Below are 16,514 nucleotides of genomic sequence, written 5' to 3' on the forward strand. Positions count from 1 at the left end.
GATGGCATGCTGTATAGTAGGCTTATAAATGAGTTGAGCATTGAAACGAGCAACATGGCTAGCAAGCAGGAAGCCCTCCAAACATAACCCACTTTGGTGGTGTTGGGGATAAGTTATGACTTGGCCACAGTCCATCCCTAACACAGTGTCACACTGGAACAATTCCTGTGGTCTAGCATTTCTCTACTAGGTGGCTCCAGAGGCCTTGAAACCAAAGACCCCAAAGCCCAAGCTCATGGCCCCCCCCCCAGGCCCTTTCTGAAATACCCTTAGAAATGCATCTCATTCCCATCCAGTTCCTGGGGATCAAGTTTCACAGAGACAAATATATATTACACAAATACACAAACAGAGGCCCCATGCTGGAGCTCCACTGTGGGAGAGAGGCTGACAGGGCAGACCCTGATGTTAGGACTGTCTGGGTGTGAAACTTCATCAATGGTTAAGGTTCAGGGACCGGGCACTGGGACAAGGTTAGTCGGTATGGGAGATACGTCAGACACTGATTTGTATTTGTATTTATTAAGGAAACCCATATTTGCTGCTGCTAAGGCAGCAGCTACTCTTCCTAGGGGTTTATTATGGATCCCCATTAGTTCCTGCCAAGGCAGCAGCTATTCTTCCTGGGGTTTATTATGGATCCCCATTAGTTCCTGCCAAGGCAGCAGCTACTCTTCCTGGGGTTTATTATGGATCCCCATTAGTTCCTGCCAAGGCAGCAGCTACTCTTCCTGGGGTTTATTATGGATCCCCATTAGTTCCTGCCAAGGCAGCAGCTACTCTTCCTGGGGTTTATTATGGATCCCCATTAGTTCCTGCCAAGGCAGCAGCTACTCTTCCAGGGGTTTATTATGGATCCCCACTAGTTCTGGCCAAGGCAGCAGCTACTCTTCCTGGGGTCCATTAGTTCCTGCCAAGGCAGCAGCTACTCTTCCTGGGGTCCAGCAACATTAAGGGAGTTATATACAATTTAAAATAATACATGACATTTCATAACACTTTTCACAACACATGAAGTGTGTTCCCTCAGGCCACTACTCTACTATCACATATCTACAATACAAAGTCCATGTTTATGTGTGTCTAGAGTACGTGTCTTATCATGTGTATGTGTGTCTGTGCCTGTGTGTGTGTCTCTTCACAGTCCCCACTGTTCCATAATGTGTATTTTTATCTGTTTTAATAAAAAATCTGATTCTACTGCTTTCATCAGTTATCTGATGTGGAATAGAGTTCCATGTAGTCATGGCTCTATGTAGTACTGTGTGCCTCCCATAGTCTGTTCTGGACTTGGGGACCGTGAAAAACATAAAATATTTTCCAGAAGAAAAAACAGAATATTTTTTGAAAACCTCCATAAATCACTCAGGCCAGCACCCATTGATTTGGGCCGGTAGTATAGCGCTCCCAGAGCGGGTATGGAAGTCTGGATCCCCCCTAAAAGCATTTAAGGCTCTGTGTGTCTTTAAGCACCATACTTTTTCACTCCATCCTTGCTGTGTGTGTGTGTGTGTGTGTGTGTGTGTGTGTGTGTGTGTGTGTGTGTGTGTGTGTGTGTGTGTGTGTGTGTGTGTGTGTGTGTGTGTGTGTGTGTGTGTGTGTGTGTGTGTGTGTGTGTGTGTGTGTGTGTGTGTGTGTGTGTGTGTGTGTGTGTGTGTGAGAGAGAGCTTTTCTTTGACATCTGTTTAGCGAAATTACTGATTTACAGTTCATGAGGGTAGACCGATTCACACATTTAAAGTTTTGGAAAGATCTGACTTTTTTAAACCTTCGAAACAGCACCTATGACCCCATTTTAAGGCACTTCCGGTTGGCACAGGAAGCTATAAGTAAATACATATCCTGATCGGGGTATGCTTTTACAGAATCCTGAGTTTTAAGTCTATACGTTAAGAACTGACTGATTTACACAGGGTTGAATGCACTATATATCACAAACTGCAGGTTGGGTATGGCAAAACACTTTTAGGGTGATTTTATCACTTCCGGTTGCTCCAGGAAGCTTAGAATCAACACAGGTAGACCTCATAGTGGCTTGATGGATTGTCATTGAAGACAGCTTCATAAGACATTCATAACCCACATAGGCTTCAGGTTGAATTTAGGGGTGCAGGCAATGTGTTCCTATGGGGTGAGATGTCATTGTAAACTGTTTGATGTAAACACCTTCTTTTAACTGTTAAGGGTTAATGCCACACGGTCAATGTTAGGCTTGCACAGAGACCTTAGGAACGTTCCTGAGGTCAAATTGTGCTTCTAAACCTTAACAGTTCTCTCTCTGTCTCCCAAAAGCAAAAGACTTGAAATGTAGGTCAAGGGTCATCTTCTTGTCACTGTCGCTGCGCTCAGACCGAGCAAGCTACGGTCAAGCGGGGCATCTCGTTGAATTCGGCACGGCTATGGTGATGTCATTTTTAGTGGTGATTTCAGAATGCTATTTTGGTGGTTTTTCACTGTTGAAACATATTGCAAATGCACAAAAGTCAACTAGCAAGTCAATGTCCATCAGCCAATTAGATATTTTCAGACACCAAACTGATACCATCTGACTCCAAACTCACTTTTTCCAACTCGTTTAGAAGCCAACTATCACATATTTCAGAGCAGGCCCAAAATTCACAGCGCCTTCCATTTAAACCATAATAAAACAAATAATACGTAGTTATGTTCTAGCTGCGGGTCCAGTTTTCACATTATGTTTAGCCCTATGTGAGGCGACCTCGAATCCCAAGTTTCGGCTAGATAGGTCATTCGGTGCCCGAGCAAAACCTTAATTGGTGCTGAAATTCCACTTTTATCCATGCCTTGCTACAGGGTCCTTGAATGAGCTATCGGACAGAAATGTCGGGGTCCGTCTCTATGGGCCGAGCCGGTTTCAATGCACCTAGTCTTGCAACTCTGGGACTTTTCTAAATGTCACCATTTTGTAATGCTCAAAATGAATTGAAGTCAATGCAAATGCACCGAGGCTTTTTATCGGTCCGAGAACCTTCTAGAGCCACATAACTCACTGTGCTTAATCGACCTGAGCTCTAGAACAGGTTTGTAAAGTTTCAGAACTCTAGGTCTGACGGTTCTTTAAAAGTTCAAACAAAAGTAACTATTGCAGGCACTGTCTGCCTCTAAGCCCCTCAGTGTGTCACTCCATCCTTTCTGTGTGGGTGTGTAAATTTTTCCTTGAAATCTGATGGGATGAATGACTGATTTACAGTTCATGAGGGTTGCCTATTCACATATATTAAGTTTTGGAAAGATTTGACTTTTTTAACCCTTCGAAACAGCCCTTTTGACACCAATTATGGCACTTCCGGTTGGCACAGGAAGCTGAAAGTAAACACATATCCTCATTGGAGTGGGCTTTTACAGAATCCTGAGTTTTAAGTCTATACGTTAAGAACTCACTGATTTACATAGGGTTGAATGCACTATTTCTCTCAAACTGCAGGTTGGGTATGGCAAACACTTTTAGGGTGATTTAACCACTTCCGGTTGCTCCAGGAAGCTTAGAATCGACACAGGTAGACCTCATAGTGGCCTGATGGATTGTCATCGAAGACAGGTTCATAAGGCATTATTAACCCACATAGGCTTCAGGTTGAATTTAGGGGAGCAGGCAATGTATTCCTATGGGGAGACATGTCATTGTAAACTGTTTGATGTAAACACCTTCTTTTAACTATTAAGGGTTAATGCCACACGGTCAATGTTAGGCTTGCACAGATCGGGAGGACCTTAGGAACGTTCCTGAGGTCAAATTGTGCTTCTAACCTTAACGGTTCTCTCTCTGTCTCCCAAAAGCAAAAAAATATGAAATTGAGGTCAAAGGGTCATTTGGGTCCTTCTTCTTGTCCCTGTCGCTGCACTCAGACCGAGCTAGCTACGGTCAAGCGGGGCATCTCGTTGAACTCGGCACGGCCTGGAGATAATGGCAATGCCATTGCAGGCTTTGTGTGTCTTTAAGCACCGTACTTTTTCACTCCATCCTTTTATCCCCTTTTCTTCGTGGTATCCAATCGCTAGTAATTACTATCTTGTCTCATCGCTACAACTCCCGTATGGGCTCAGGAGAGACGAAGGTCGAAAGCCACGCGTCCTCCGAAGCACAACCCAACCAAGCCGCACTGCTTCTTAACACAGCGCGCCTCCAACCCGGAAGCCAGCCTCACCAATGTGTCGGAGGAAACACCGTGCACATGGCCCCCTTGGCTAGTGCGCACTGCCCCCGGCCCGCCACAGGAGTCGCTGGAGCGCGATGAGACAAGGATATCCCTACCGGCCAAACCCTCCCTAACCCGGACGACGCTAGGCCAACGGACCTCCCGGTCGCGGCCGGCTGCGGCAGAGCCTGGGCGCGAACCCAGAGACTCTGGTGGCGCAGCTAGCACTGCGATGCAGTGGCAGAGCTTCGAGACCCATTTAAAAAATGTTCGTCTGAACACACTGCAACTGGATCTGTAACTTTTTTTTTTTAACTCCTTTTTGTGAACATGACCAATTTGTCAATGTACGATTTCTCTTAAATTACGATAGATAAATGGCTGGTTCTTTTTTTCCTGACACCGTATGCTTATGTACTTTGACATGAAGCGGTCAAATTAGCACCCTACTTTACGTTTTTGACCTTTAATCCCAGAAAAATGGCCATAACTCAAAAAGCGTTGAGGCCTCGACGCCATCTTGTTCGGGGCCAACTGTCCATTACGTCTTCGAAATATTTTCCGTTTAGGAGAAAAGGCCACATGCATTTGCAATGTGCTTGTGCATTTGCAATATTATTTATTTTCCCTCTGGTGGGAATTTCCTAGACTGCGGAAAAATGACCAAAATGTGTTATTTTTATAAAACGGAAACCGAACGTCCGAGAGATTTAGTTTGATGACTTCCTGAAAGATCTCTCCCCCGCGCACGGCCCGACGCCGTCCGCAAATTTTAGAAACGTTGCAGGACGTCTAGTAAGGGACCTTACATTTGCAATGTGGCGTTTCTCACTAACCATATGGCGAGTGCTAAAATGTTCCCTTAAGGTATGGAAATGCCTTGGAAAGGCCCTAAGTGTAAGCCAACATAATTCATTATTTTACATTAACATGTAATACATGCATTATGAAGAAAATTGTGTAATTTAGGCTCCACGAAATATGAAATGGGTTATGAAGAAAATCGTGTATGGTTGCCTACATGACAAAAAGGCGTTCTGATTACAAGTGCACCAGTATCCAAAGTATTAAGCGAAATCAAGCACAGAAAACAGCATTGGCATTAATAAAATAATATTTCCCACGAATTAAGTCGCAGGTAAATGAGCGTCTTTTCTCAAAAATTCTGTTCAGCAAGTCTAAAACAGTACATATAGGCATACAACGACACATTTTAAAACATGGTTAAACAAAGACAACATTTCTGTATATTCATGACGTTGAATTAGCCATTAAGAAGAATAAAAATGAAATACAAATTATCGCGTCTACATGGTTGTTGCAACGGCTTGTGTGTCACCTACTGGTTAAATTTGTGTCTTTTCGCACGAATTAAGTAGCACAGAAATTCGTGTATTTTCAAACGAATTGAAGCACCCCAAAACAACCCAAAAATGCACAAAAACGCACGAAATCTGCTGAAATACATTTTGTACATATATGCGCGAATTGAATGTGAGACTGTGTTGCCCACACATACTGTAGCAGTTTAAACCGCCTGGCGCACGGTTCACGACGACTGGACCGTTGTCATTACAGTTCCATAATTAGTGATGATTTGGGTAGATTCCTAGGACTAGCCTATTGTTCGACCCCTATTGTAACTTTTTTAACCTTCTAAAATGTCATGGTTTGAACTTGAATATTGCAACTTTTAGGATGAATAAAACCACTGTATTTTTTTATTAATCGATATATTTTGGGATATATAACAAGTCTGGAAATATCTCCAAACTTGTTTTTTATGAGTCAAACATATATTCCTAACCTTAAAATGCCTAAAATCTACCAAATCGGAGTATTTTTTTTAACCTTTTACTGCAATGGGCTATATCGGGGTCTCACAGTGTTTCTTGGTAGTCTTAAACAAATCTACTTTGAAACAAAAGTATACGTCTCACACACATTGTTAAGGGGTTAAAAAGAAGAAGACACCTGTACCATGTCAGGTATAGAGTTGAAATGTATTACATTTTCAGTTTGCGTCCCAATATTACACTTTATATACATCACAGAAGACTGAAATATAACAAAACCGTTTGACATAGAAACACCGAATTTTCGACGTTATAAAAAAAAAGTGTATTATTTATGAAATTGTTAAAAATGTTAATAACATTCCATCCATGAGCTCATTTGACTACAGGAAAGGACTACACCAGTTGGTGCTGAAACGGAAGCACTATGCATATATTTAGATAGCTTCCTTTCATTGATCCCTAATATTCTGAACCCGTTGTCTTGATGTATTCTAGTTAGTCTGTCCACACAATTATATTTAAAAGTACACCGTGTTTAAAAGGGATAGCTTAAGATAAATGTACTGAAAAATATATTGAACGAAAACTCCATGAGAAAATCTGTTGGCCAACAAGTGGGAGGATTTTCAGCGGCTGAAATGTATCCAGCCAGCGCAATGGAACCACACTTGCAAAGCCCGTTACGCGCCTGCATAAGGTAAATCTGAATATCAACTACTGAGACTGTATGATGATTAGCCTATGTATGTTTTTTTTAATTGCTTGGTTTTTGTTGTTGATGCTTTGCAACGCTTTGAGATTCTTTATGTAATGAATAGTGCTATAAAAGTGAAATTAATTATTATGATCTATCAAATCCACACAGGTCTCTATTGGGTTGGAGGTCTAGGTCTACTGTAAAGCTACCTAATCCAATCAAATGGGGACATGAGGTAGCAACAGGGCAGGACTGGCTACTACTGCTAGGATTAGATCCCATGTCTGCACACCAGAGACATGTCAGAGATTATTACACTGCCCTGTAATCACAACCTGACCTATAAAATATGACGTTCTGTTGCCTCTGCTCTGAGCAGCAAGAAGACACACATAATGTCCAACTGTGTATTTCAGAAACTAAACCCATTCTGTCTGGGTGAGAGTAAGGCCATGGTTCAGGGTAGCATCGTCTATGTTTTCAGCTGTTGGTCAATTACACCTAGCCTCCATATTGAGGCATTTTGAGATATTTCTACGTGGACAGGTAACTCCCAAAAATATCTGACCTGATCCATTAATAAAATTGGAATTTAGTTTTTTGTGGGGTGCCTCAGTAAAGACCAACATGTTTCATTTAAGGAGATTTTAATATAGATGTACAAAATGACAGAACTGAATCCCTCTCCCAATCCCTCCCCACATCCCCATTGCGTGATGGCAGGGAGTGCAAACAATGAAGAACATCCCTTACACTTTGTTTTACATTCAAAAACTCCCGCACAAGCAATATTGATTTATCCTGACGTCAATGAACTGCTGTAACACATTTGGATAAAACTTCTACGATTTATTTGCATATACAGTAGAACTGCATACAATATAATATACTTAACATAATATAACATCTTGTGAAACTCTTAACCCTCCTGTTGTGCTCATTTCATGTTCATTGATTCTGTGTTCCCAGTCCAAAATGACTGCCCCATGATAGCTGATTATAAATCCATAAAAATCCATATATTATCACCTAATGTTGTGTTAAATATTTTTTATCAACATAAGTTCTTGTGAACAAGTTTTGAACTTCTATTTGCTATTTATGGCCTGTAGGCCTCATTGACCTGAGCTCATACAACTCGTTTTTGAGTTAAAAAAAAAGCAGAATGTTAATTTTGACTATAACAAATACTCAGATGAAACATATTGTGCTATTTATCACAGACTAATTTGTGTCAAAGTTTAACAAGGACTCTCTCCTCCTCACCAGTGTCATGATCAGAGATATGATCAAGAGCCTCACATACAGTATATCATTGTGCTGCCACAGAATGGATTGTGAGCAAGGCCTCAAAAAAGCTTTATATACCAGAGCTGTGAGAAAAGTTCTATATTTTATTGAAACAACAGGTGTGGTTCCCGTGGGGGAAAGATTCTATTGGGGAAAGGTTCCCGTGGGGGTTGCCATGGAAGCCAAGAATAGGGAGTGAGGTGTGTGTGTGTGCTCAAACACACATGCATGTGGGGGTCTGGGAGAGGAAGTGTGTCCATCTAATGAATGAGCATTGCCTGAACTCAATTTAATACACCAACTGTAGTCTCACCCATTCATTTCTAATGACCGGTCATTTTTGATTTTAGACCGGGAACACCACAGGTGTACAAAAGTTAAATAAAACACCCAAAATGTAATGAAAATCATCCAAATGTATGTTGTGTGTTCAGATGCCCTGTGTGGACAAAGTCATGGAACCTTAAATGACAATCAGATTAAATTAACTACATTTTTCAGAGAGAAAACTTGTAAATCGGTCCAATTCGACGGAACACAGCAGGAGGGTTAAAGAAGAAACAGCTTGAATCTTGAATGGTTTTAGGGGGAAAGTAATCCCCGTAATCCGTACTCCACAAATCCCTAACAGGTCAATGAGCTTTTTATCTTGTCATGGCCTGCCAGCTTAGGTAGTCTACTCTTTAAGATCCTCAACATTTTTCAGAACCTTAACATCAGGATTAAAGACAGGTCAAACACTTCAAATGAGTACACATTCATAAATCAGTATGATTTTGTATTTAAATGTCAAACAGAAAATGTAGCATGTAAAAAACGAGTTTATTTCACACTGAAGTTTCCCCCCGAATAACATCGGTCATTAGAAGTCAGAAGCTTCTCCTTAACCAACCGCATCTCAACCAACCAAAACAAATAGACATGATGCCATCTTGTGTGAACAGGTGGTACTGCAGGTCACAATGAAACGACTTCCCAAATTATCTGATGGCGTTCATCCAGCTTAGGTTGTCTACTCTTTAAGATCCTCAACATTTTTCAGAATGTTTTTCAGATTAAATAATGCCTACCTCAGTTCCAAAAACAAGACCTACCCAAAATGTATATTGTTTTAGCTATAACCAACTAGCACCATAATGCCATGGCCAGCCAGAGTATTGCCTTAAAGACACATTTGCATTAGTGTGTACTTTGTGTGTGAAACAGAAGTACCGACTGCTGTCATATTTACATATTCATAATGCAGGCAACACATAAACATGCAATATCACAATAGGCAGATTGTTAAAACCAATTAATAGACCACACGTACATTACTATATAGTACAAAGTCATTAAACCATATAACACCATCTATAAAAGCCACGTCAAGAAAATAAGACAGAATAGAAAGGCAGAAAAATATACATAATAAAAGGTATATTCTGCAATTCAAAAACCTAATGTTGGAGAGTAGAGGAGAATGGTAAATAGAAGTAAGATACGAGTGTGTGGAGATCTGTGATTAGAGTCGTTATACACTAGGTGAATGTCCCAAGTCTTTTACCTGTGGATTTGCAGGTGTGTCTTCAAATGGCCTGCCTGGGTGAAAGACTTTCCACACACTGTACACTCAAATGGCCTTTGGCCTGTGTGGATAACATAGTGTCTTTTCAATTTCGAGGGAGCCTCAAAGCTTTTGAAGCAGATAGCGCACCGATATGAGTTCGCCTGTCTCTCTTCAACTGAATGTCTTGGAGAACACCTGTGATGATTCAGTTTCCCCTTGGTGGTAAAACACTGACTACAGTCTGAGCAGCCTTGAAGGTCGTTGGGAGGTTCTGACTTGTATGTAACATTAAACTCTGACCTAAGCCCAACCTCCAACCTTTCCTCCTCTTTAGCTCCATATTGTGAATTAGTGCTAGGAGATTCTAAAGGGGATTGATATAGATTTAACTTGTGATTCACATCAACTGGTATTTCCGGTTGGTCACTGTGGCTAGGTCCTGGTTCCTCCAGGTAAGGAAGCCGGTGGGTAGCAATTGGATATGTCTGTTTGTTATCTGTGGTTTCTTGTTGATATGGATAGGGGTTTAACCAGTTGGGAATCAGGGGGTGGTTTTGCTGTCCATAATATTCATCCGAGGGAAACTTGTCCACATGTTTCTCTTCAGCAGTATTCCAAGTGCTCGTTGTCAGTTGAGGAGGCGTGATACATTTCTGCTCCACTAGGCAGTTATTTTCTGACTTCATACTTTTCATGTCTTCTGACTGTTCAGGGGTTGGGGTTGTTTCATTCTTTCTGATGATTTCTGTTGATTGGTTCGTGCTTTCTGTTGAACAGTAGTGAGATAAGGATTCACCACCATTACTATTTTGTATGTTATTTCCAAAAGTTTGACTTGGGCCTGGTTCATCTGGATGAAGACTTGCTGGAAAGACGTGTCCCTCCGAAACAACCCCAGCCTCAGGGGGAATGTTGTCCAGTTGAGCCAAGTTGATGTTCCTCTGTTGACCATCCTCATGCAGTGTGGTCTTACTATTGTGGACCTTCATGTGAGACTGTAGGTGGCAGAGCTGTCTGAAGGATTTACTACAGACGGCACATCTGAAAGGCTTGATGCCCATGTGGACCAAGAGATGTCGGGAGAGTTTAGAAGGATAGTCAAACTTCTTTAGACAGGCCATGCACTGGTACCCCCCCAATTTCCTAGGTGCAACAGAAGGCGGAGGTGGGCTGTTGACGTTGTTTGTCAGGGGGCAGTTGGATTGAGTTGGAGGAACAGCAGAGAGATCACTGTCACGTGATGTCTTCTGACTCCTATTACAAAAGACTACGTCCTTTTCATTTGAAGATGGGGTCCTTTTTGGTCTTGAGAAAGACTTGGTATCTCGGTCTTCACTATGACTAGTAGAGGGTTTAGCCTCTTTTCTTTGTTCATGAACAGACTGGTGCACCTTCAGATGAGCTTTTTGTCTAAATGTCTTGAGACAAGTGGGGCACTGATAGGACCTCTGTCCTGTATGGATCAGGGAATGCCGCTGTAGCTTGGACGGAGCATCAAAGCGCTTTGAACAAATTGGGCAACTATAACGCCCTCTGCCATGGATTGTGGGTTTGTTTTGAAAGATGCAACTCCTTTGTTTAGATATGCCTACCAGTGATTGGTGTGTTGGTGTGCTTTCAAACACATCACTGGTATTTGTGTAGTCTGTGTTATGTCCTTGTCTGAGAGACACAGGCTGCGCTGCAGACTTCCTGTTTACTGTATCACAGTCCAATCCAGGTAGCAGCTTCCCACTGGGGTTCCATGTAGGTTGTTGAGCACCATAGTTGTAGAGACTGTCAGTGGAGCAATGACTTAAGGTAGGTCTGACAGGTAGAACATACTGGCTTAGAAAACAACCAACTTCACTGATGTCTCTGCTGCCTTCCTGAGGTTGAGAAACTTGGTCTAAATGCTCACTTTGATTTCTCCTCATCTCAGAAACAGTGTCCTTTAATAGAATAACACCTGGTTGGTCGGGAGCATCTTCTACACTTTTCAAAACATTGTCGCTTTTTACGTGGTGCGCCTTCATGTGATTCTGTAAGTGGCAGAGCTGTCTGAAAGACTTACTACAGACTGTGCATCCGAACGGCTTGATGTCCATGTGGACCAATAGATGTCGGGAGAGTTTGGAGGGATAGTCAAACTTCTTTAGGCACAGCATGCACTGATTTTCCCTTACCTTACCTGTGTTTGTACGGTCAGTGCGATTAGACACAGATGACTTATTGTTTCTGTCTGAGGAGCGAGTGAGGTCAATGTCCTGTGACGCATGCTTTGCACTGTTATGCCATTCTTCAGATAAGATGTCTAACCCTTCAACAACATGTATCTGACTCTTTTCATTCAGCTCTGTATTGTACGCTATAGCATTTTCAGAGTTTGAGAAATCTACTTGGGAAGCATGGTCAGTGTGAGTTGGAAGGCAGGCCTTACTCGTATTATCTAACTTATCATGGTGCGCAGCAGTATCTGGACCTTGATGAGTTCGCTGGTGAACTATCAAATGTCTCTTCTGTTTAAATCTCCTGCCACAAATGTTACATGGATAGTTCCTTGGCCAGGTTTTTGACCTCTGGGGTTGAGAGAAAGATTTGAGACTTCTAGACTTTGCGACCCCTGAGTGAATGCTGTAGTGTACCTTAAGATGGGCCAGCTGCCTAAAAGCACGCCGGCATAGGTAGCACTGAAATGGTTTCTGGCCTGTGTGAATCAGGCAGTGCCTCTTTAATTTGGACGGGGCGCTGAAGCACTTAAAGCACTCAGGGCATTTATGAGAGTTTGAATTCTCAATTACTTTTGTATGTTTGTCCACTGTTTCATCTCTGGAGGATCTATCCTCATCCAGTGTCTGTTTCTCAGGTTCACTCCAGTCATCGTGGTTCCTAATTGGCTCCTCTTCTGTGTGCTGCTTCTCAAACCTCTCGACCTCAGAGTGTGGGGGATATAGTTCAGCGATACAGCCAGGGGAACAGAGAGAGTTTTCCTCAATTATGTGGACAGGTGCAGTAGGCCTGATGTCCACCTCCAATGTGTCCTCTGCACTGTCTGGGTCCAAGGAGCCTGTCTGCAAACATGCTTTTGAGTTGTCTATCTTTACAGGAGGGGTATTTTCATATCCACTTGGAAGCAAGATATACTTTACATTCATCTTCTTCTGTTCAGTTCGTTTTGGATAAAGATGTGTGTTAAGATGGAGTTTCAGGTGTGCTAGTTGTCGAAATGCCTTTTCACAGAGGTGACACCCAAATGGTCGTTGTCCTGTGTGTGAAAGGATGTGCCTCTGTAGCTTGGATGGGGCGGAAAAACATTTCAAGCATGTGACACACTGATAATTCCTGCCCTGTGGCGTCTTCTCCATAACACCAAAGGCCTCCTGTGGTCCATGTTGCCTGGCTAGCATTGTGTCCACTAACATCATTCTAGTTCCACCGTGGCACATCCCAGCTGCCAATACGGAAGGACAACATCTGTAGTGAACAAATCATTTAGTCATTTACAAATATTGTTATGTATTATATGGGGTCCTTATTACAGTGCAATTACATATGTCATTACACTGTAACAAGTATTGTAATTAATTGTAATAATTCATAGTTACACTGTAACAACATGTAACTGGTGGTAACTGCAGTCTGTAATTACAGGGGTGTAAAAAACGAATGCGTGTTACCATGCTTGTTACAAATGTTCAAGTTTCCGATAGCATCCCAATGCACCATATTTCCTCACAAACCACATGATAAGGGTTAGCCAATTGAAAACCGACCACCTCATTGACACTACTCTACAAGAAAGGGCTCTGGATTCTGATGCCCAGGCGCAATGGCAAAAATGGGTTCACAAATGAAATATCTGACATGCTACAGGTGTTTTCTTTTTTTAACCCCATAACCATGTGTGAGCTGAATACTTTTGTTTCACAGTACGTTTAAGACTATGAAGAAACACTCTATGTGACCCTGATTTAGCCCACTGCAGTAAAAGGTTATTAACCATCAATTTTTTTTTTTTAGACACATTAATAAAAAGTTACGTTTAAAGTTGTTACATAGTCATTCGTGCTTGCCAAATTGTAAGCCTTTTAAGCTTAGTTGAATAATAGTTTATACATTTACTTAAAATGGTCATAACGCAAACTCTTATTCTGTCATGTAACCTTGCAAGGGTTTCACTATTGAGGAACATTCTCACTTTTGGATGGGATGCATTGGAGCAATTATTTATTTATCACAGGAATTAAGGCATCATGTCAAGACCTCAATGATTTATACATACTGTACATCATTGCAAGATCTGTCCATCTGCACAACACGCTCGACATAACAACGACCTCGAACATGCCCCCATGTGCTGATACAGTGCGCATAAAACAGGGTCAAGAAGAATGTCAGTGTGCAAAATACAGACATGCTTGATTGCCGCAAAAGATACAAAGTGTTGTAGGTTAAAAAACGTCAATACAGGAGAGAGAAGGTATGTTTTCCATGTAATTTGTTTTAGCTTTTTGGAATACATGAATTCGGCTGGACGATTTAGCATAGGTAGTTCGCTAGCATTTGCTAGCTAGCCTAGTGTTGTAGGTACACAATAATTACAAGTACACCAAGATGAACTTCATTTTAACTAGCTAAATCCTGTGTAACACCTAGTAATTACATTGTACTTCTGCAGGTATTACATGTACTCTGTGGTGTACTACTGTGTTTATTTTCTCACTTGGATGGTGCTTCCGGAAGCCTTAAAATAAGGGTCAGCATGGGTAATGCACTATCTAAGTACACATTCATTACAATTATAAACTGGGTGGTTCGAGCCCTGAATGCTGATTGGCTGACAGCTGTGGTATATATGTCATACCACGGGTATGACAAAACATGTATTTTTACTGCTCTAATTACATTGGTAACCAGTCTATAATAGCAATAAGGCTCCTCAGGGGTTTGTGGTATATTGGCCATATACCACACCCCCTCGTGCCTTATTGCTTAAGTAAGAACCCCTCAAGATACACAGGATTTAGCTAGTTAAAATTAAGCGTAACACCTAGTAATTGCATTGTACTTATACAGATATTACATGTACTCTGTGGTGTACTAGTGTGTTTATCCTCCCACTTGGATGGCACTTCCAGAAGCCTTAAAATAAGGGCCAGGTTGTGAGGAACATTAGGAACACCTTCCTAATATTGAGTTGCACTCCCTTTTGCAATCAGAACAGCCTCAATTTGTCCGGTCATGGACTTTAGAAGGTGTCAAAAGCGTTCCACAGGGATGCTGGCCCATGTTGACTCTTAATGCTTCCCACAGTTGTGTCAAGTTGTCTGGATGTCCTTTGAGTGGTGGACCATTCTTGATACACACGGGAAACTGTTGAGTGTGAAAAACCCAGCAGCGTTGCAGTTCTTGACATACTCATACCCTGTTCAAAGGCACTTAAATCTTTTGTCTTCCCCATTCACCCTCCCTCTGAATGGCACACATACACAATGCATGTCTCAATTGTCTCAAGGCTTAAAAATCCTTCTTTAACCTGTCTCCTCCCCTTGATCTACACTGATTGAAGTGGATTTAACAAGTGCCATAAATAACTTTCCCCTGGATTCACCTGGTCACCCATGAAAAGCGCAGGTGTTCCTAATGTTTCGTACACCCAGTGTATAAGTACACGTGAATTACAAGTGCCCCATAAGATACACTTCATTTTTACAAGCGAAATCCTGTGTAGCACCTTGTAAATACATTGTACTTATGCAGATATATTATGTACTCTGTGTGGTACTTATGGGTTTATCATAATGGGTAACATATGCATTCATTATGCGTTATTTTTTTATTATAATTTTAAATAATATTGCGTGACTTACAGGGTTAAGCGCCTTGCTCAAGGGCACATCGATGCATTTTTCACATAGTCTGCTCGGGGATTCGAACCCGAGCAGACGGCTAACCACTAGGCTACCTGCCGCTATCTGGGATGACACCCGTATGGTAGACCCCAGTCAGTGAGGTTGACCTATCTATATTTGATCTGTTTTTGTAAACTCAACCATGTTAACCCTGCACACTTTTTGGGGTAATGTGCTAGCAACAACATTGAGTGGAGATTTTAAAGAGTGCGCATTCACAGGTAGGTAATTATAGCCTATTGAGCCTCCAATTGTTCAAATCTCGCAACACCCAGCGCATCTGTCCACAAGAGATTACGACCTTATGACAGTTACTATTGAGCCGGATGCCGCTGAGAGGAAAATAAACACTTATTTGTTGTTAAACCACTGTAATTACAGACTGCAATTACCAACAGTTAACGTTACATGATGTTATTACAGTGTACCTATGAGTTATTACAATCAACTAACGTTACAATACTTGTTACAGTAGTAGTTACACTGTAATAAGCCCTTAAAATGAAGTGTTACCAAATAATATCCAACAGAATAACATTTTTACAAACATTAGCTAGCTAGCTAGCCAACAAGGGAGGCTAGTTACTTTTGAAACAGAGCTAGCTAGCTAACATTAGATACCCACAAATGGTGCTATGAAACAACATTCATTCGATTAATTTCTGCCAACTCACCTTATGGCAACCTTTAGAAATGGCTAAATCACGCCCCACAAGCTATTAAGTAACAAATACTGTTATTATTTGACAAAATAAGCATTTAGCTTGCTATCTATCTTACGTTATGCTAAAACGTTCACTTTCTCCAAAACAAGCCTTCAACTGACGGCAATTATAAGTGCACGGGCGGAAACGTTATCGCAATACTTGGTTCCCAGGTTTATCATCCACTGCGGAATGCATGGTGAATTGCTCAGAAAATTTAAATGTGATCAGATTCTCGGACAAATCTGATTGTACGCAATAATCGTGGTAAACTATGGGTCCGATTTGATGGTAGGTATTTGTATATATTTTTAAACATAATATTAACATAATATGTAACATAATATTATATTATTCTACTCTAAATATTCTATAGAATATAACATAAAAGGTTAGCATAGAAAATAATATAATGTAAAAACAAGAA

General features: G+C 41.4%; 1 protein-coding gene across 1 annotated transcript; it reads right to left on the reverse strand.

Moving 5' to 3' along the window:
- Positions 1 to 9,358: 9,358 nt before the first annotated feature.
- On the reverse strand, positions 9,359 to 16,194 carry LOC139582596 (zinc finger protein 770-like). Its single transcript, XM_071412733.1, has 2 exons — positions 16,058 to 16,194; positions 9,359 to 12,945 (listed from the first exon to the last, which is right to left on the reverse strand). Exon 2 carries the CDS (start codon positions 12,915 to 12,917, stop codon positions 9,486 to 9,488), a length of 3,432 nt encoding a protein of 1,143 aa, XP_071268834.1. The 5' UTR covers positions 12,918 to 12,945; positions 16,058 to 16,194; the 3' UTR covers positions 9,359 to 9,485.
- Positions 16,195 to 16,514: the final 320 nt, after the last annotated feature.

Source organism: Salvelinus alpinus, chromosome 8 (assembly GCF_045679555.1).
Source record: "Salvelinus alpinus chromosome 8, SLU_Salpinus.1, whole genome shotgun sequence".
Lineage (NCBI taxonomy): Eukaryota > Metazoa > Chordata > Actinopteri > Salmoniformes > Salmonidae > Salvelinus > Salvelinus alpinus.